Source organism: Nelumbo lutea, chromosome 5 (assembly GCF_056320005.1).
Source record: "Nelumbo lutea isolate HS-2025 chromosome 5, American lotus-T2T, whole genome shotgun sequence".
Lineage (NCBI taxonomy): Eukaryota > Viridiplantae > Streptophyta > Magnoliopsida > Proteales > Nelumbonaceae > Nelumbo > Nelumbo lutea.
This window is the reverse complement of record NC_142688.1, coordinates 83,354,641-83,372,825: the sequence shown is the minus strand read 5'-3', so window position 1 is coordinate 83,372,825 and position 18,185 is coordinate 83,354,641. Positions and strand designations below refer to the sequence as shown.

General features: G+C 36.5%; 1 protein-coding gene across 1 annotated transcript; it reads right to left on the bottom strand.

Annotated features, from left to right (window-relative positions):
- Positions 1-1,342: 1,342 nt before the first annotated feature.
- LOC148853157 (Protein kinase superfamily protein) lies at positions 1,343-10,100 on the bottom strand. The gene is made up of 6 exons (XM_088945252.1): positions 9,040-10,100; positions 8,140-8,272; positions 7,770-7,965; positions 6,924-7,048; positions 2,495-2,653; positions 1,343-1,881 (listed from the first exon to the last, which is right to left on the bottom strand). The coding sequence occupies exons 1-6, from the start codon at positions 9,207-9,209 to the stop codon at positions 1,579-1,581; spliced, it is 1,086 nt and encodes a 361-aa protein (XP_088801378.1). The 5' UTR covers positions 9,210-10,100; the 3' UTR covers positions 1,343-1,578.
- Positions 10,101-18,185: the final 8,085 nt, after the last annotated feature.

The following is an 18,185-nucleotide window of genomic DNA, read 5'->3' as shown; positions in this document are numbered from 1 at the left end:
TAATGGGATATTTTTGTCATTTAACAAATGTAATGAGCAGGGACGTGCAGCGTGTCCCCATTGAATCATTGTCACATCAGCCAAAAAAAAAGCAAAAATATATTCTTTAAACATTTTTTGGTCAAAATTCCAAAATAAATTGCGATGGCCATGGGTTCGAACCCACAAGCTTCTCAATGGAAAGATTTATTTGGGAAAAAGCTTCAGTCCATAAAAGACGCAACAGTTAAATTTGGGTTTTTTTAAAAAATTTTAAATAAAGTTTTTACAATCTTTTAGCGTCCCAAAAATATGTGGGATCGACTCATATGCATATCCACCAATGGTATGTCGGATTCACCTTGAAAAATATATCTAAGCCCTATATACATGTCTATACATGGACTCCACATGCATGTTCACCAATAGTATGTCGAACCCACCTTGTAAAATGTATGTAAACCCCACATACATCTCCACGCATGGATTTTAGATGCATGTCCACTGATGATATGTTGGACCCACCTTATAAAATATATGTGGACCCTACATATATGTCCACCAATGATATATAGGGCCCACATTAGAAAAAGACTTACCAAACAGATGCTAAGTCTTTCCCATGAATTGGATAAGAAAGATCTGGAATTGTCTTCCTTCGCCACTCTTCTTGAATTTAAGTTTTTGTTTTGCTCTTAGTCTTCCCCCTTGACCACTCGGGCAAACGCCCAGCTAATTCTACAACTTTGTTTTTGTGTTGAAGGGTGAAATGAAGATGGTTTTATTTCCAAAAACAAATCATGCTTTTAAAAAACCAAAATTATGTTTTCTAAATGCAAGGCTGTTCATACCAGTTAAGCTTATGGGTTGGGGGGATGGGCTACCCCATGCCCATGGAGGTAAAAAAAAAAAAATGTTAAGCTTATGGTGCCTGTAAAGCTCAAACAGAAGAAATACAACTTCTTTAATTAGCACCAAAAGCATGGAAGTAATAGCTGCAGTCAAATTCTTGGTAATGACTTTGAGGCCTCGGTGCTTTTTAAATATATATATATATAATGTAACTCTAAAACTTCTTATCCACATAAACATGCCAAAACCATTATATTAGGCTTTCCAAACAATTGGGATAAACCCTCAATTTTGCAGCTAAATACCACGACTCCAGCATCCCATGTATTTAAACTAGTGCAAATGAAATTCACGCTGGAAGGAGTACAAATACAAAATGTAGAGTGAAAAATCTTGTATTTTATATTATTTTATATTTATTTTATACTGTACATATTTGTATTTATACTCTTTCCAAACCAGCACAATTTAACACGGTTAGCGGTGTAAATTTGAAGTAATATAACCACGATTTTGTGTAGATAGCCATGTCTCCTGTATTTATAATATTAATAGGGAAGACTAGAGTAAACACACTCCCGTAACCCTTTGTTAACTTTTCCTGTTCCTTGTAATACATTTTCTTTCATCTGTTGGCTGTTGCTAACAACTATGATTCCAATAACTAAATACATATTAATTGAGATGTGTATATATAACATCACAGGATTCTCTTCTCTTTATTGAAAATTCAGAATCGTTTCAAAATTAACCCACGCAATCCGAGTTCCTCGTCCTCCTTGCAGCAAAAAGTTGGCGAAGAAAGGAAAACTTCCCTCTTGTACGTGCAGATGACTTGGTGATGATACCGTTACTTGGCATAGCCGCCGACTCGACTTTGTCAGTGCCCAGTGAGGATGGCAAGACTGGGGAGAGTGTGAAGAGGAATGCGTTTAGCATGCGAATGATCTGGCTGAAACTCGGGCGAATGTTAGGGTCCTCAACCCAACATGATTGTAGGATAAACGCGAGATCAGGAGGCAAGTCTTCAGGTAGATTTGGCCTTGTTTGCTGTGCACCCAGAGAATACCAGCAGTTAATTATCAAAAACAACAAAGGATAAATGAACAAAATAATGGCATAATACAAAAGAAGTTGAATATAGACAGACATAGAAGGGGCCACTACCGAAGTAGTAGGACACGTCTTTATTTTCTTTTCAACCTCTTATCATGTAGTGGAACCCACATAGTAGGAAGTTGGTACGAGGCTTGCAATTATCCAGTGAGGTAATTTTCAACCAAGGCATGAAGAGATCTATCAAATGGGAATTCTGCATTGATCCTTTTCGGACTGTCACTTAAGCCCTAAACTGATTTTCGGTAAATGTGTAATACAGGTTGTTGCAATCTGTTAGTTAACACTTGAGCTACATGGTTACCCATCAGCTAATCCCCCTAACTATTTCTAAACCTTGTCTTTGCACTGTACATTTTGTATTTGCACTCTTTCCAAACTGAACCTCAAGAAAAATTTCATTTATCAGTTGACTCTCGGTTCAAATGCTACTAGTAAAAACAAAATGAAGTTTCAGGTATCAAAAAGACATTAAGACTGATGCCTTGAGCCATACCAACAATATAAAGCCAACAAAAATAAATAAAGGATAAACAAGCTTCTGCACCTTAAAAGCGGCAGCATAAGCAGCCTGCAGGTTGGACATGCCTTCAAATGGCATACGATTGGTCAATAATTCCCATAGAACAATCCCAAAGCTATAGACATCAACCTTGTTGTTGTAATGCTTCTTCTCCCCCTGGCGCAAAGTCACCGTGCTGTATAACTGCAAGGTTACATTCTGATTCTGGGTAAAAGCTTAGAAACCATTGAGGAAGGGCAACAAAGATTGGCAGGAAATTACAAATGTTTAATACAATAAATAAAAATATTAGTATTCAATGACCATATAGATTATTCTTGCATAGCTAATATTAATTGGCATTTTGTCTCAAGTAATTTGTGCAGTTTCATTGTTTTCAATGACAAACAATAAAGAAAATTTGTAATGAATAGAAAAAGAGATAAAGTGCTAGGGAGACCGGAGATCCAAACCTAGAGAATAACAAATGCAACAACAATAGAACGTATAACAAATCATAAATATTATGGAATTTAAAGCTTCTCCCTTTTAGCCAAGGAGTCAACTAAGTTGGTGGGGAGATAGGGATCTACAAGAATGAGATTCACCCTAGGGAACAATCCAAGCACCTCTCTCTTTTATGTAGTCCAAGAGACTTACACAACCATAGACCTTGGAGAAGTGTGAATTCCTGCAGTCATCAACATCTATGGGGCTGACAACACCCATAAGATTGCTTCATTTACTGTCTCTGAAAGAGCTCCCAATACTGGATTGCCCAGGTTGCCCAAAAAAGGCAACCGTTAAGAACAAGTATCACTACAATGGGACCATGCAAAACTCACTATCTCCTCACCTCCACACATGTTAAGCTAGATCCTAAAGTTGAGGACAATTTGGAGTCCTAAAATGGAGGATTTTACTTTTGTAGCTACCTTCGTTTAGTCAGTTATAAGACCATAATCCCCCACCCTAAAAAGTGCTGGGGGTTTTGTTCATTAAAAAAGTGGCCACATATGAGAACTTATATTTTAATGTATTTTTGTTTTAGGGGTATTTTGGTCATCTTATATGTTGCATGTGTGGTCTAGCCAAGTATTTTTGATATGTTAGTTTCTTTTTTTTGGAATTTCATAATCATTGGTTAAACATTTTAGGAATTAGGACTGATTAAGTTTTCTGTTGTTTTTTTGATTGGTAACAGAAATTTTTATTAATGAATAATACTTGTGACAATTAATTACAGAAAATGAAGAGGTAAACTATCTTAACCCCCCAACATCAAAATGACAACAAAATACTAAAAATGTGCCCAAAACAAAGAATCCTTAGCCACCCCTTGCTTAGCTAACCCATCAGCCATTGAGTTAGCACTTCTCTTCACCCAGCTGTATTGCACCTCTAAGTCCTTACACAGCCAATTAATTTTTTTCTTCTCGTTGCTGTAGCTCCACAAGCCACTGATATCTCCTTTCAGCCACCTAATCACTACCTTCGAGTCCCCCTCAATCACTAAGCATCTGATGCTTAATTCTCTTGCTCTTTGGATTCCTTCAAGAACTACTAGAATTTCGGCCCTAAGAGAGTCACCTTCTCCAATTGGCCCAGAGAACATGGCAGTAATATACCCCTCCTCATTCCTGAAAACACCCCCCTATCCCAGAAGGCCCCAGATTCCTTAAGCTACATCCATCAAAATTCAGTTTTATGAATCCGGCGGGAGGGGGGGTCCAAGTGGGACTACAGTTCCTTTTATACATAGCAGCAGTAGCAACCTCTTTCCACTTTCTCAGCAAGTCTGCCATAGAGAATTCAAAGAATATTTCAGCCAATGAGCAACCCTTGAAAGTATCAAATCTATTAGGTTTTCTGTGGTTCTTTCCTTATCTGAAAAAATTCATGAATTTCTTTCTTCCCATATTGACCAGCACACTGCAGCCCTAATGCTTCTCCAACCAATTAAGTTTTCTTTGAGTTATAGACTTGTAGTATGAGTGGTAGATCCTAGAAATATGTGTATTTTATTGCAAAATTTTGGTGAATTAATACATTATGCTTGATCTTTTATAGCTAGTGATCCCATAAACCTTAGAGTGGTTTAGGTTTCTAAGTTTTTATCTCTCTTCTTTCTCCCAAACTCCACTAGCAGAAATTAAAACCAACAACTCACAAATTCTTTAAATAGTTCATTCAACATTCCTAAAGGCTCCATTTGGTTTGTGGGAAGATTTTGGTGAGATGGGAAAAGATGGGATGGGGTGGGATGAGAAAATGTAAAAAATTAACTTTCTAGTGTTTGGTTTTGTATATGGGAAAATAATAGGAAAAGTTTCACAACCTGGTTCTTTGCCAGAAGAAGAAGGTGAGGGAGGAAGACAGGAAGAATAGGAAGAAGAAGAAGGTAAAGGAGAAGAGAGATGAGGAAGACGGAGGAAGAGACAGAGAACAGGGAAGGTAGCAGATCACTGCTGCCTGGTTGTCTTGCCACCGCCGCCTCCTCTGTTCGAACGGGGAAGGCAATGAGCAATGGTTCCTTGCCAGTATCTGGTGAAGAAAACAGTGGAGAGATCAGGTCGCACTATTCATCATCGCTGTTCAACGTCGTTGCTGGAAGGCAATGAACAGTGGTTTCTCGAGTTTTTCCACCGGGGTCGCACTGTTTTGGTGCAACCCCGATTCCACGATTTTGGGATCTCTCATCACCTTTTTCTCATCCCATCCTTCTATTTCCCTCAAAACAAATAAGAGAAAAAGGAATATTTTTGGAATATTCCCTTTTTCTCACCCCCATCCCACAAACCAAACAGAGCCTAAAGAACTGAAATTGAACCGAGCACATTTTCTTCAGTTTATGTTAAAATCCAAAATTCTCCTGTTTCAGTCATTTTCATCCTTCTTATTAGGCTTCCCTCCATAAGTTTCAAATACCTTTTATCGTGCTGAATTTCATCCCAAAATTCCATCTAAACCCTAATTCCTGATTTTTTTTTGTAGTTTCTTTTGTGAAGGAAATTTTCATCATTTCATACAAAACTGGATTAGTATTCCTTCAATTAAATCACTGCATACAACCTTTCATCTTAAACACGTCTACAAATTTCATTTAGAAAAAAAAAATCCATCTCTACACTTAATTTTTCTATATTTTCACCATTCCTTGGAGAACTTGAAATTACCAGCAATTTGGCTTAGAACCCTCCCAACCCTAACAAAATCCTACCTTTAATTCTAAAGTTATCACCACTTACCTAGACCTTCATAGCCCATGTTTATCCTTTTAGTTTCATCCTTGGGTTATACCCACCATACACAATTTTCTCCCTTTTAGTAAAATTGTCTCAATCTTAAAAGAAAAAGGAAGAAACCAGGGAATAAATTGAGTCCATAGAGACTTCTCTGAAAATGCTATCAACTTTTACCTATTTTGACACCTTTGGCTTTATCAACCCTATTACATGCTGGACTACATTGAATACCCTCCTATTTATTTCTTTCCATCTCCCCAGAAAAATAGCCCCCAAACAAGTATTTGCACATCAGCTTCCATAAATGCCATGCTCAAAAACATATTGCAAAACAGGACATAAAAATAGTTGTAAATAAATTAAGAAGTAATTCAATTGCTACAGTTTAAACTTTCATATTTTTTAATTTTTACTGAATTAAATGTGAGCTTTGTAAGGGAATGTTAAAATTCCTTTCGGTTGTGAAACGCTTGGGTCATGTAAAACCTGTCTAGTAACATAAGTTTAGACACACATGGAGAATTCCATGTGCAATGAAAAATGCAAGCATGTATAGGAAGGTGGGTTCCTCCTTTTTCAACAAGAAAATTATGTACTCAATCTGAATAGACCCAGGATCAAGTTCCAAGCAATAAATTAAGATATCAAAAACATAACTAAATATTAAAACATAGTAAATGGTATGGGTTTTATAGCAGCTTATTTATTCCAGTTTCACAAATTCAAATTTCAACTAAATAACAACCAAAGTTTTTCTTGGAGTTAACAAATGCAAGACGGGTAAACTGGGGCAAAAGTGTACCTAGAACAACCAAAGTACTTGGAAGTCCTTTCCAAAGCAACAAAATAACTACATCCATAAGGGCCATTACCACCATCGGTCCTGACTATCCAGAGTCATTGGAATATAGTGGATATGGACCTAACCTCTAGCACTTTTTTGGGGCACAAATGGCTGTTCTTTAAGTCAATCCTGGGTTCTCATGCTTTTCAGCCAAGATTTTACCATTGCACCAAGCAATGGTCCTTAAAATGTTCCCTTCATCTTTCTCCAAAATTTTACAAACTCACATACTCAAAGGCTGATCTTGAATTCAATACTACCTTTCTGTAGTATACTCAAAAATTGATTAGCAAAGACTAATTTCCAAGCTGCTTGGTGTCCAGCTAAATAACAGCAGCATACAGGCAAGAATATAGTTATCAAATATTAAGTAACAAAGACAAACCTCAGGAGCCATCCAGCGGTAGGTTCCAGTCTCTGCAGTCATCATCTCAGTCACAGATTCTTCTCTTGCAAGACCAAAATCAGCAAGCTTTACAGACTTCTGATTTGCCGTGAGTAACAGATTGTCTGTGTCATTAGTTTTCAAAAACTTGTATAATTACCAAAATGCATCAGCATGTCTTCAGAGAGACGGAAGACCAGACAGACACACAGATATATAGAGAGATGCTACTGATTTTAAATTACTTAGGTGGCCAGAATGCCAAGACTGAAGGACAACGATATACTAGCATTTTATTTCTTGATCCTTTTTCTCTCACTGGAACTTAACATGCAATCACAATCATAATACAGGGAAAATCCCAACAATAGTCACTGGTCAAAAAGGAAAACATCCAAATAATGTTTGAGCATGACCCAAGGAACTAGAAGTCAATGGCTAGTAGCAGAATGTGACTTGCACTAATTAAAAAGTGTAGCCATGTTTGGAAAAGATTAAAAAAACTGTTCCACTGATCGTAAGCACTTTCATTATGGAGCCCATTTAGATTGATCAAAAAAGAAATAATGAGAAAGAGGAAAGAGAAGTATAACTTCTTTTAGCAGTTTATAGCATTAATCGGGTCTCATGTTGAAATGCAAACTTTCACCTCAATACAGCATCATATACCACTTATCTGATTTTTTTCCAGTAAAATTATCATTATTGTACACTGAGAGAATAACAAAATTTAGCAGTTATGGAAGAAAATAATTAATAAAGAGAAATCAATCCATTATAGCATGGATAACTAATAGCTACTTCAGGTATGAAGCAATTCCCATACAGCACAAATTGCCAGAATACCAGGTTTCAGATCTCTGTGTATAATCCCATTGGCATGTAGACAATCCATGGCCCGAGCAATATCAAGAGCATAACCTATTGCAACGCAGAGATCTAACTGATTTGGACGAATGTTAGTCAGATACTTTCGAAGTGACATCCCTGGTAATAGTTCTGTAGCTATTACCATCAAAGGATCCTTACAAGCACCAACGAACTGCAATGGGGAAAAACAAATTAGAAGCAGTAAAAGTTGAACACACTACAGTATTATTAGGATAAAGCATGAAGATGTAAAGTGTCAAAATATTTAATCAATTCCAACTTCAGACATAAGTATAATACCCGCAGTTTAATCAAAAGAAAAGATCTAAACTATATAAAATATCACCTTGACAAGGTTCTCATGTTTTACTCTAGCCATCATATTAACTTCCCGGGCAAAACGACCTTCAAGTGCCACTCTTTCTTCTGGGGTATTTCCAGAATGTAGAACTTTGATTGCAACTATTTGATCACCATACCTGCACAAGTAATCAATGAATACTTTCAAAACAAAAGAACCAGAACATTCATAAAAAAGAAAATAAAATTTTATTATGTCCACGTGGCATAGAGAACTGATCAGGTTGTCCTGGAAAAACAAGATTTATCCTGATAAAGCTAAGGCAACTAGGTTGCGAGCAGGAGAAAGACATATCAGACCTTCAGAAATCTTGATGGCATGAAACTAATTTGACGAAATGTATAGGCAAACAACAAACAGGATGATTAAGAACTAATCAAGTATCTTTCACTTTGGATCAACAGAATTCCACCATTTAGTAAGAGATAATGGAAGATTAATTAGTAAATTCTCTAAAACCAATGGAGTGGATGCCTAGATGTACTGATGGGAAAATGAAGAGAAGAGGCAATCTGAGATTACGCAATAAAAAAAAAAAAAAAAAATTATGTATCGTAATTAGAGAACCAAAAATGAAACCGCATTTTGAATGTATGAGCTCTATGCAGTTTAATATTGTAAATAGAATCAACTTAAGGCGCAAATAGACGATCATGGATATTTAAATTTTGAGGAGAAAAGGTTGGAAAACTTGATAAATAAATGCTGAGCAGTATTGTGATTGCTTTTTGCGCCTTATACAGCACTTAGATTCATTACGCATGATTTTATTAGTTCGGGAAATATAATGATTAAAAGGAGAGAACTTTTTTCAATTTGAAATATTTCTGCTGCTAGTTTCACCCTTTTTACGGCCAATTACGGAGAAACACAGTCTGCAATTACCTTCCTTCGTAGACTTTCCCATGTGCTCCTTCTCCAATTTTGGACCCTATGTAGAGCAGCTTCGGGTCGATAAGAAGTTTTTCATCAATCTTGAAATCCGGACCGGGAACCAACCCATTCTGCATAAGGCCTTCATCCACACCATCTCTGTTCTCCTCGCCGCAACTCATGCTGCAGCCTTAAGCCACAGGCGGGCGCCTCATCCAAACTATACTTCTTGCGTTAAAAGAGAGAGTAATCAGCACATGGATATACACTTCTCCGCTTGGTTACAGCGTCTGGAAGGGGGCCTGAAGCAAACTTCGCTATGAATCAAATACAGTAACTCTTAGTAAACATTTCTTGGAATCAATTTTGTGTCCTCCAAGCATCAAATCGAGACCTATGGTCTGAAACTTGTGGTCTTGTACTCAAATTAGTCAACGATAGCAGTTCAAGAAAAAAAAAAGGAAAATGGAGCTTAGAAGGGGAAAGAAGTGGGGAAAAGGGGATTAGAATCTCCTCCACGCCAAATTACTGCCTTTTCTACCGAATTCAACTTGCCTCTAATCAAACTCTTCTCGTGTCTTTACAGAATCATCATTTACAGAGCAGAAGTAATACAGAAATCCACAAAAGAGTGAGAACCTCGTAGTTTCTCCGTAACCTGATATTTGTTTGAAACCCTAACCCTAAGCATCTCCCTCTACGTTTCTCTGATCAGAGGCGTTTGGGTGAAGATATTCCGAGAGTATCTGTTCCGGTCAGGGTTCATGGCAGTGAAAAAGAGTGGTGTCTGTCGAAGTTCGGAAACCAATAAGAAATAGACACGCGCTGGCCATAGATCGAAGGCTTTGCGTTATAGCGACAGTTTATTTGGACGTTCCAGATGATCGAGCCGTCAGCGTATGCCTTTAACACGACAGACAATATTACAGTCGGCTCGGCTCGGCTCCACTTTTTCATGGCTCGAGTCACATAGATGACAGATCGAGTCACTCACCTCGTGCTCGATGAGAAGTCAAACCAATGGCTTGCTTGAAAGCCTCGAAAGTTGAAAACTTTGAAGGTCATCTATCTTCTCATTTCTGGTTTGTTTTTTGAGCATTATAACATGTTTAGGACATTCGGTTATTCGGACCCACCATTTCAATCAAAAATCATCACGAATATTGTAGATTAAAATCTTGACTTTGTTAATTTAATCGGACGGCATAGGAAAGCTTACTCTCGTGAACGTATACTGCAATTTTGAAAAATGATGGTCGATTAGATAGTTAAAGCTCATCTAATTTTGGCTGGTTTTTGGAGTTGTTGTTTTGGGTTTTAATTGGGGCCATTCATGATTCATGGTGGGCTCTAAATCTTTTTATAGTTTATACACTACTTAAATATGTTAACACCTGCTAAATTTTTGTTTAGAAAGGTGTCAAACTTTGGGAATTTAATATGAATCGTCAAAATCCAATGGTGTATTTGAATGCTACAAAGAATGATCACCTAACCATTCAAAAGTAAAAGCAAAAAAAAAAAAAAAAAAAATCGAAATTCAAATATGAATTCAGTGTTTGTAAATGCCACTTCAGCTACCTTGATCTTTCATTTGCTAAATAAGATATATTATTATTGCTCATTTGTCTCCAACAGACCAACTTCCTGGTGTAGGAAAGTCTCCCTTGTCATTGAGCGTTGAGTGGAGTTGGTGGAGACCAACTTGAATGTTACACACCACCATCTGATTTGGACCAGACGATAATTTGTAATATTATCAACTGAACCAAGATGTAATTTAATTTCCCATCTTAAGAATAACTCATTAATGAAATCAAATAAAGGGGAAGTTCTTCCTTAGCGAATGTTTGGGACTGTGGTGTTTGTGTAAGCATTATTCTGTTGAAAATAAAGGAGAAATTTTCACTTTTGCCCCATCTTATAAGTCTTTATTTGTTTGATTTATTTTATAAAGCATAATATGTGAGATGGGGGAGTCTGAAAATTCCCCAAACCAAAAATCTTGTACATACTCCATGAGAGAATGATCTATGGTTACATAGGGGATATTCCCTATTGATCTGTACATTATTTCTCTTTTTTTTTTTTTTTTGTGGTTTTCAGGAAATCTTGTATGATGTTGTGTACTTCTGTAACTATTCTCACTTTTGACATTGCCATTCTAGAGCTAGATGGGTGTTTTGAAGATTTAATGATAAAAGAAATAATGGAAAATTAATATTTGGTAGCGGGTGTTTTGATTTACTGCTTTCTACAATCCTTGATTGTTCCAAGAATAGTGGTGCTTATGTAGCATCATGCCATCATCCTAAATGTGGTTTGAAACTTTGAATAAATATTCAATTACTAAAATACCCTTAATTAATTTACTTAATTGACCTTCTATTAAATGATAAAGAAAAACGACAGTTTTACCTCTTAATGAGACACAAACAACTATTCTATTTGACTTTATTTGGTCAATATTATTTTCTATACAAATAAATGTTAAGGGTATTTTTGGAATAAACAATCATGGGCCCATGCTCTTGAATATTTTCCAATCACTTGAGGTGATCATGTTATTGTTTTCATATGGCAAAACAAACACTTCTCGGTGAATGGTCAATTAAATAAATAGGTTGTAAGATATAGGGGTACTTTAATAAAATGAAAACTATAAGTAGGGCTGTTCATAAGAAGGCCCAACCCGACCAAACCGATCAACCCAGACCGATCCAACCCGAGTTGGCTGGGTTTTCATCAGCACCGGTCAGTTTCGGGTTGGGCAAATTTATAAACTAAAATATCGGGTTGGTTTTCAGTTTTTCTATGTAGAAACCGAAACCGACCCAAAACCGAACTGAATCAGTCTTCCAACTTAACTAGTCTTCTACTAGTTCGATAGTTCCTAGTTTCCTACTTTACTAGTCTTCTACTAGAACTAGAACGACTCTATCTTCTAGTTCCTACTTAACTAAATTGTTTCCTACTTCACTAAATTGCTTGCTTACCAGGGAAATACAAAAGCTTTTTGAGTGGAACAGGGGTTAGTAAGGTTGACACTAGACCAAAGGTGAGACAAATTTCAGAAATAAGGTTTGACTACAGGAGCAAAATCGAAACTGACCCAACCCGATTTAAACCAACCAGGTCGGTTTTGCCTATTAGTGGGTCAGTTTTGATTTTCACCTCAGGTAACCCAACCAAATCGGGTCGGTTGGGAAAACTCCAATAAACCGACCCAACCTGACCCATGTACAGCCCTAACTATAAGGTAGGCTTATGTAAATCCATGAAACTATAGGGAGTTTCTAATAAATGGCCCTTGAACAAAATAAAAAATTGCTTAAGATCAATTTGTTTTTAGTTACATCGACTTGTAAAAATTTATATGGTGTTTGGTATCATGGTGTTTTAAGTTACAACATTCCTATTTAAAATCATAACTTCAGGGATCAAGGAGATGAGAGATTTTGGCACATATTATGGATTTTTCATCTGCTACCACCATAACACTCCCTTGTAATGTCATAATAAAATACAAACATGTCATCATTTGCAACAAATTCAAAACATGACTATAGCTACAACAAATTTCATAATCATTATTATCAAGTCTTATCCCGACTATCTTTACTCGTAGTAGATGTGCTCTCCAATACATAATGTGCAATAGTTTATTATAGCTGAATTTGGAAGGAATACAAACGCAAATATGTAGAGTGCAAAACCTTATATTTTGATTATATTTATGCTGTACGTATTTACATTTGTACTGCTTCCAAACTGAAACTATAGTTTTAAACCACACTGAACAATCAAAGTTGAAATACAAATATGTATAGTGCAAATACAAAATTTAGAACTAACATATATTTACACTATTTCCAAATACAAAGTTGAACGTGTTTGTATTTACACTATTTCCAAGCGAGCCTGAAATTATCTACTTTCACTCAATGTTGTTCTAGAATATCAAGCTTGACCATAAGTTTTTTTGGGAGTAGCGTATGCCAGTTAGGGGTTACCATGGAGTGGGTTGGCTGGGCTAAGATAGGTTTTGGGCCTATGACTTTAAATATAAAATATTTTATATTTTATGACATATGATATATGTTTAAAATTTATGTTATACATTACATAATAATTATAAGGGCAATTTAATTTCTTAAACTATTCTTATGGTTTAGTTAATTGACTAACTCTACTTTTACTGTTTATATATTGTTTTAAAGTGCCATTATTGTTTTTGACAATTGACATAATCGGTAAATGGTGATGGAAAAAAATGAAATGTCAAATTTGCCCTCCACTAATCTTCAAAATTTTAAAATAAAACCCAATAGATAAAAATTTTGAAGAACCATCCACTCTGAGTTCTTCAACGTGATGCTTGTTTAATGGGACTGATCTCCGATGTTGGCGCATCAACTTCCCACTACCATTAATGAAATCCAATTACGAAACTCCCAAGGAGAGTTGCAACACTCTCCAACAAGAAAAAAAAAGTGTTACTTGCTGAGGTAATTGACATAACTGTCTCGGTGGCAAATTAACTATAGAAGTAGTTTTTCATCAAAACAATTGAACAATTTTCTCTAACCAATGTGGGTTAGAGAGCTTAAGTCGGTTTCTGAAACAAGCTCTTACATGTCACTAGCGGTCATAATCCTTAAATATGTGAGAGAGAGAGAGAGAGAGAGAGAGAGAGGATGGAGGAAAATGAAATTGAGTGGAAAAAAAAAAAAAACTTCAACATGTACTATGCGCATTCTGTTTCTGGAGAAAGGAAGAGCAGATCTAAGGACTTAATGTCACTACAATGGATTGGAGTAATCAAGCAATGAGACTCAGCTACTGCAGCAATGGGACTCAGCTATTGCAGCCAAGTTGTTCTCTTGATGTTGGGTAGGCAACCATTTCTATGGAGGGTTATCGGAAATCGCCGCCACACCGGTTTTGTCGAATGAGTCGCAGGATATTGGATCTCATCGATTGCATTCATGGGATTTTGGCTATGCACAAAAAAGAAAGGGAAGATATTGGATCTCTGAAAAAAATCATATGCGGAGATGCAAGAGTTGAAACCTTTTTAGGTACTAGACAGATTGCCCATTTCATGGGAAGAGATGGACGAAGAAGAGAATGGAAGAATGCCCAAGCAGATGAAGTCCTCTAAAGAGTGTTGAATTAGCGTCTGTGACCAATTCCAATACTTGGTCTTGAGTTTGTTTTGCTGTTCAAGACTGTCTATTCATGTCTCCAAAAATCAGTCCCAAATTTGAACGCCCTGCACCTGTAATAGAATGGATTATTTTAATTAATATTAATTGTTAATGATAATATCACTTCCCTTCTTTTTGAGCTCCTTGTATTCTTGACACACGGTGCATGACTCGCAACAGCAATGAAGCAAGCAGTTGCCACAAGGGCTTTCCTTCAACAAGTACTGTTGTTTCAGCTTTGAGTGATAGAAGCATGAGTATAAGAAGGGACAATCGATCACGAACCAGATAAGAGTATAAAACACTTTGTTGGTTCCATAGGCTGCACTAATCCTATCTTTAATTATTGTTAGGTGTTAGCATAATTTCAAATTCGAAAACCCAGAAACACTGAATTCACCACTTCATCAAAACCGTTTAATTATTATACTTACAAGAGGTTCATTTGTCAATTGTCTCCGAAATTTCAAATTCAGAAAACCAGAAACCCAAAGCTCACCACTTCATCATCAAAACAGTTTAATTATTATACTCATACTCATAGGAGGTTTTTTTGTCGGCCCTATTGGAAGGAAGAAGACGGTAAAGAAGGAGGAGAAGAAGAAGAGAGAGGGAGAGGAACAAAGGGTAATATTGGGTTTAAAAAAAAACATACATCATGTGGTGTCATGTGTTTATCGATTTTGACGGAACACTAACAGATGCTAAGGACAGGGGTAAAGCTACTCAATTGCCGAAAATATTAGAGATGGTTTAAAGCAATAGTTATACAATAAAGGTATAGTTTGTCAATTAGCTAAATAATAGGAATAGTTTAAAAATTTTGCCCTTATTATAATAATTATATATGGTGTAATATAGAATTCATATTATAATATTTATACAATATAAAATATACCATAGAATAGAACATATATATATATATACATATTTATTTATTTATGATGCATTGGGCTTGAAAATTTCTGGGTTTGATATAAGTGAAAGCTTGGAAAAGTCAGGGCTAGATCATGTTGGGATTTTGAGTCGGGTTATAAATGATAATCATTAAGGTGACTGGATTCAAAAGGTTTAGGAACACCTTAAGCGAGAAAAAAATAAGGTGTCTATAAAAGCCATATACCTTCTCCCAAATCTATATCTATATCTATAGCATATAATTATAATATTTTAATTTATATTTTATATTATGCTACTAAAATGCAAAACTATTGTTCAACTAAAATTCCCCAATATTTGAATTTGGTTCTCCTCTAGTTGCAAGGAAGGAAATGTAGTTTGAAAACCCACTTTTCTTCATTTAAGGTACTAAATCTCATAAACATTTATTGAATTATTTTATTGACTAAAACATCCCTATTTTTGAATTTAGTCCATCTTTAATTGTAAAGGCACAAAATGAAAATTGAACTACTACATTTCTCCTCAAATCAACTAATGTCATAGAGACTTGATCAATCACAAGGTCTTCAACAAATTCATGGGGTTCTTTGATTGGTCAAATATATTCTTGTACCATGTCTTTCTGGTATCATTGACTTTCTCAACCATAAAAGGCATTAAAATTCTAACTAAATCTGGAATCTTTTTCTCAAAGGAGAAGCTTGAGGCCTTGATTCATATTGAAGTAATCCCCCATGGTTGGCTATCTTAGGGCTAGAGGCGGTTGGATAACATGTTGAAGTGGCTGAACTAAAATGGCTTATTGCTTTACCTTTTAATAAACGCCATCAAGTATGTTATGAATTAAAATATTAATGTTATATTGGGTTCATTACATGAAAAAAGAATGTTTTATTCATGGTTCACATATTTGATATTCTTGATATATAAAAATCACATATAAAAAATTGTTGGAATGCATGTGTGAATGTATAAATTCTATGTTAAAAATAATTTAAGAAGGGTAAATTACAAAGACTTCCCTGTACTATGGGGTCTGTGACAAAGACCTCCTATACTTTGTTTTGCAACAAAGACCCCCTATACTATGATTGTGAGACAAAGACCCCCTTTTGTTAACTTTCCATTGAAATCCACTGCTACATTCTTTTTTAATCTTCATATTACCGTTCTAATAGCTATTCGTACAAGTAGGAGAAAAAATACTATTCATCTTCTTCCCCAAATTCATGATACACCGAACAACATTCTACCTCAGATTCCTTCACATTTCTCTCTCTCCCTCTCCCCCGATCTCTCTTCTTCCCCTTCCCTTGTCTCTCATCCCCTTTCTTCCTTCCACAATAACACCTTCCAACCCTATTTCGTCATAAGTCATCTTCACCACTGTTCCATTGGGTGACATGTCATCCTCGCTGCCTCTTGGTGAATGGTGCCTTGGGAACCGATGGGTATAGCCTCATGCTCTCACAAAAAGGTGTTCGAGTTTAAACCATATTCTTCACCTAAGTGTGACTTAGATGAAGCCTGCAATCTGGAACACCCGAACTTCGATGAGTCAACCAGAGATGAAGCCTGCAATCTGGAACACCCGTTCTACTTGTAAGCACTTCAATGTCTTTGCTCTTCTCTGTCTTTTTATCTCCATTCACTCTTCTTCTCAACTTGAAGTTGGAGACAAAACCCAATTCATCCATGCTTCTTTTTTCTTCTGTTTTCTGACCCTAAAATTTACCACGAGTTCATTCGCTTTGATTTTAAGCTGCCTATGTGGCGCACCCTCAAACTACCCTCATCCTACACACCATCCCACCTTCTCTCCACCTCCAACAACCTCCTATGCTCCTCCCACAGATTCATCTGCCTTCCTTGTTCGAAATCCCCTATTTAGATACTCGAGACTCATTGAGTTTCCAACCCACCCTTTCTCATTCAAGTCGGTCTCTCTCGTCCCCTTGTCGTCAAATGGATACAAGATGGTTGTGCTCTCTTCTAGGTCCTTTTCGAATTCTATTTTTGTTTACGACTCGACCTCCAATTCATAGAGCCAATTTAAGGGCTTTTGCCATACTCTTAGCGAGAATTCTCACCAGGAAAGGGTATTCCACAATGGGCACCTGTATTTTACGATTCTGAAGCCATTCTCCATAGTGGGTTTTGATTTGGAGATGGGGAAGTGGGAAAAGTCATTTTTCCATTGTGGGTGACTCCTTTTTAGAAAAAAGGGTAAGGAGTGATTGACATGGGAATTGAGGATTTGGATGATGTATTGTGATTGTTGTTGTCAGAGATGACATGGGAATTGAGAATTTGGATGATGTCCTGTGATCAATACAAAGATGGAAAGTAGAGGTATTCCACACATGCCCACAAGGCTACCACCACCACTAGATCAGTCCATTGGTCCACCAACATCTTCTATATAGCAATCACCATTGCTACAAAGTTGGTCCACTCAAGTGGAATCTAGGTTCGGAAGGCATAGTTTCTATAGCAACCACCAACCGACCCCAATCTTGGCGGGGTCGAATATGGGTTCGGAAGAGCTAAGACTCTTCATCGCATGGCTGCTTCTAAATCAAATGCCACTGCGGTATGGTCGATATTGAAATCTGATGAGTGAAGTGCCTCTGTTGTTGCCCAATAGAAATCGGATGCCGCTGTAGTTCATTGTTGGAAAGACAAGACATTGGTCTTTGTTAACGGGCATTGCCAAAGATTAGACGTTCTACATTTTTCATCAAAGAAAGTCAGATTTTTCTTCTATCACTGTTGTTCGTGTATCATGAATTTGGGGAAGAAGATGAACCGTATTTTTTCCTAATTGTATGAATAATTATTAAAAGGGTAATATGGGGATTAAAAACTATTGCAACGATAAATTTCAACAGAAAATTAACAGAAAGGGATCTTTGTCTGACGATCATAGTACATGGGGGTCTTTGTCACAAACCCCATAATACAGGGGTCTTTATAATTTACCCATTTAAGAATGAACTTATATATAAGGATGATCCCACAACTAAATGGTTTAAACTTCTAAAT

Coding starts and splice junctions, on each gene's coding strand:
- LOC148853157 (XM_088945252.1), bottom strand. CDS start 9,209: ATGAGTTGCGGCGAGGAGAACAGAGATGGTGTGGATGAAGGCCTTATG. Junction 8,273..9,039: donor GGGAAAGTCTACGAAGGAAG/GTAATTGCAGAC, acceptor TTACTTGTGCAG/GTATGGTGATCAAATAGTTG. Junction 7,049..7,769: donor ACACAGAGATCTGAAACCTG/GTATTCTGGCAA, acceptor CTAATGACACAG/ACAATCTGTTACTCACGGCA.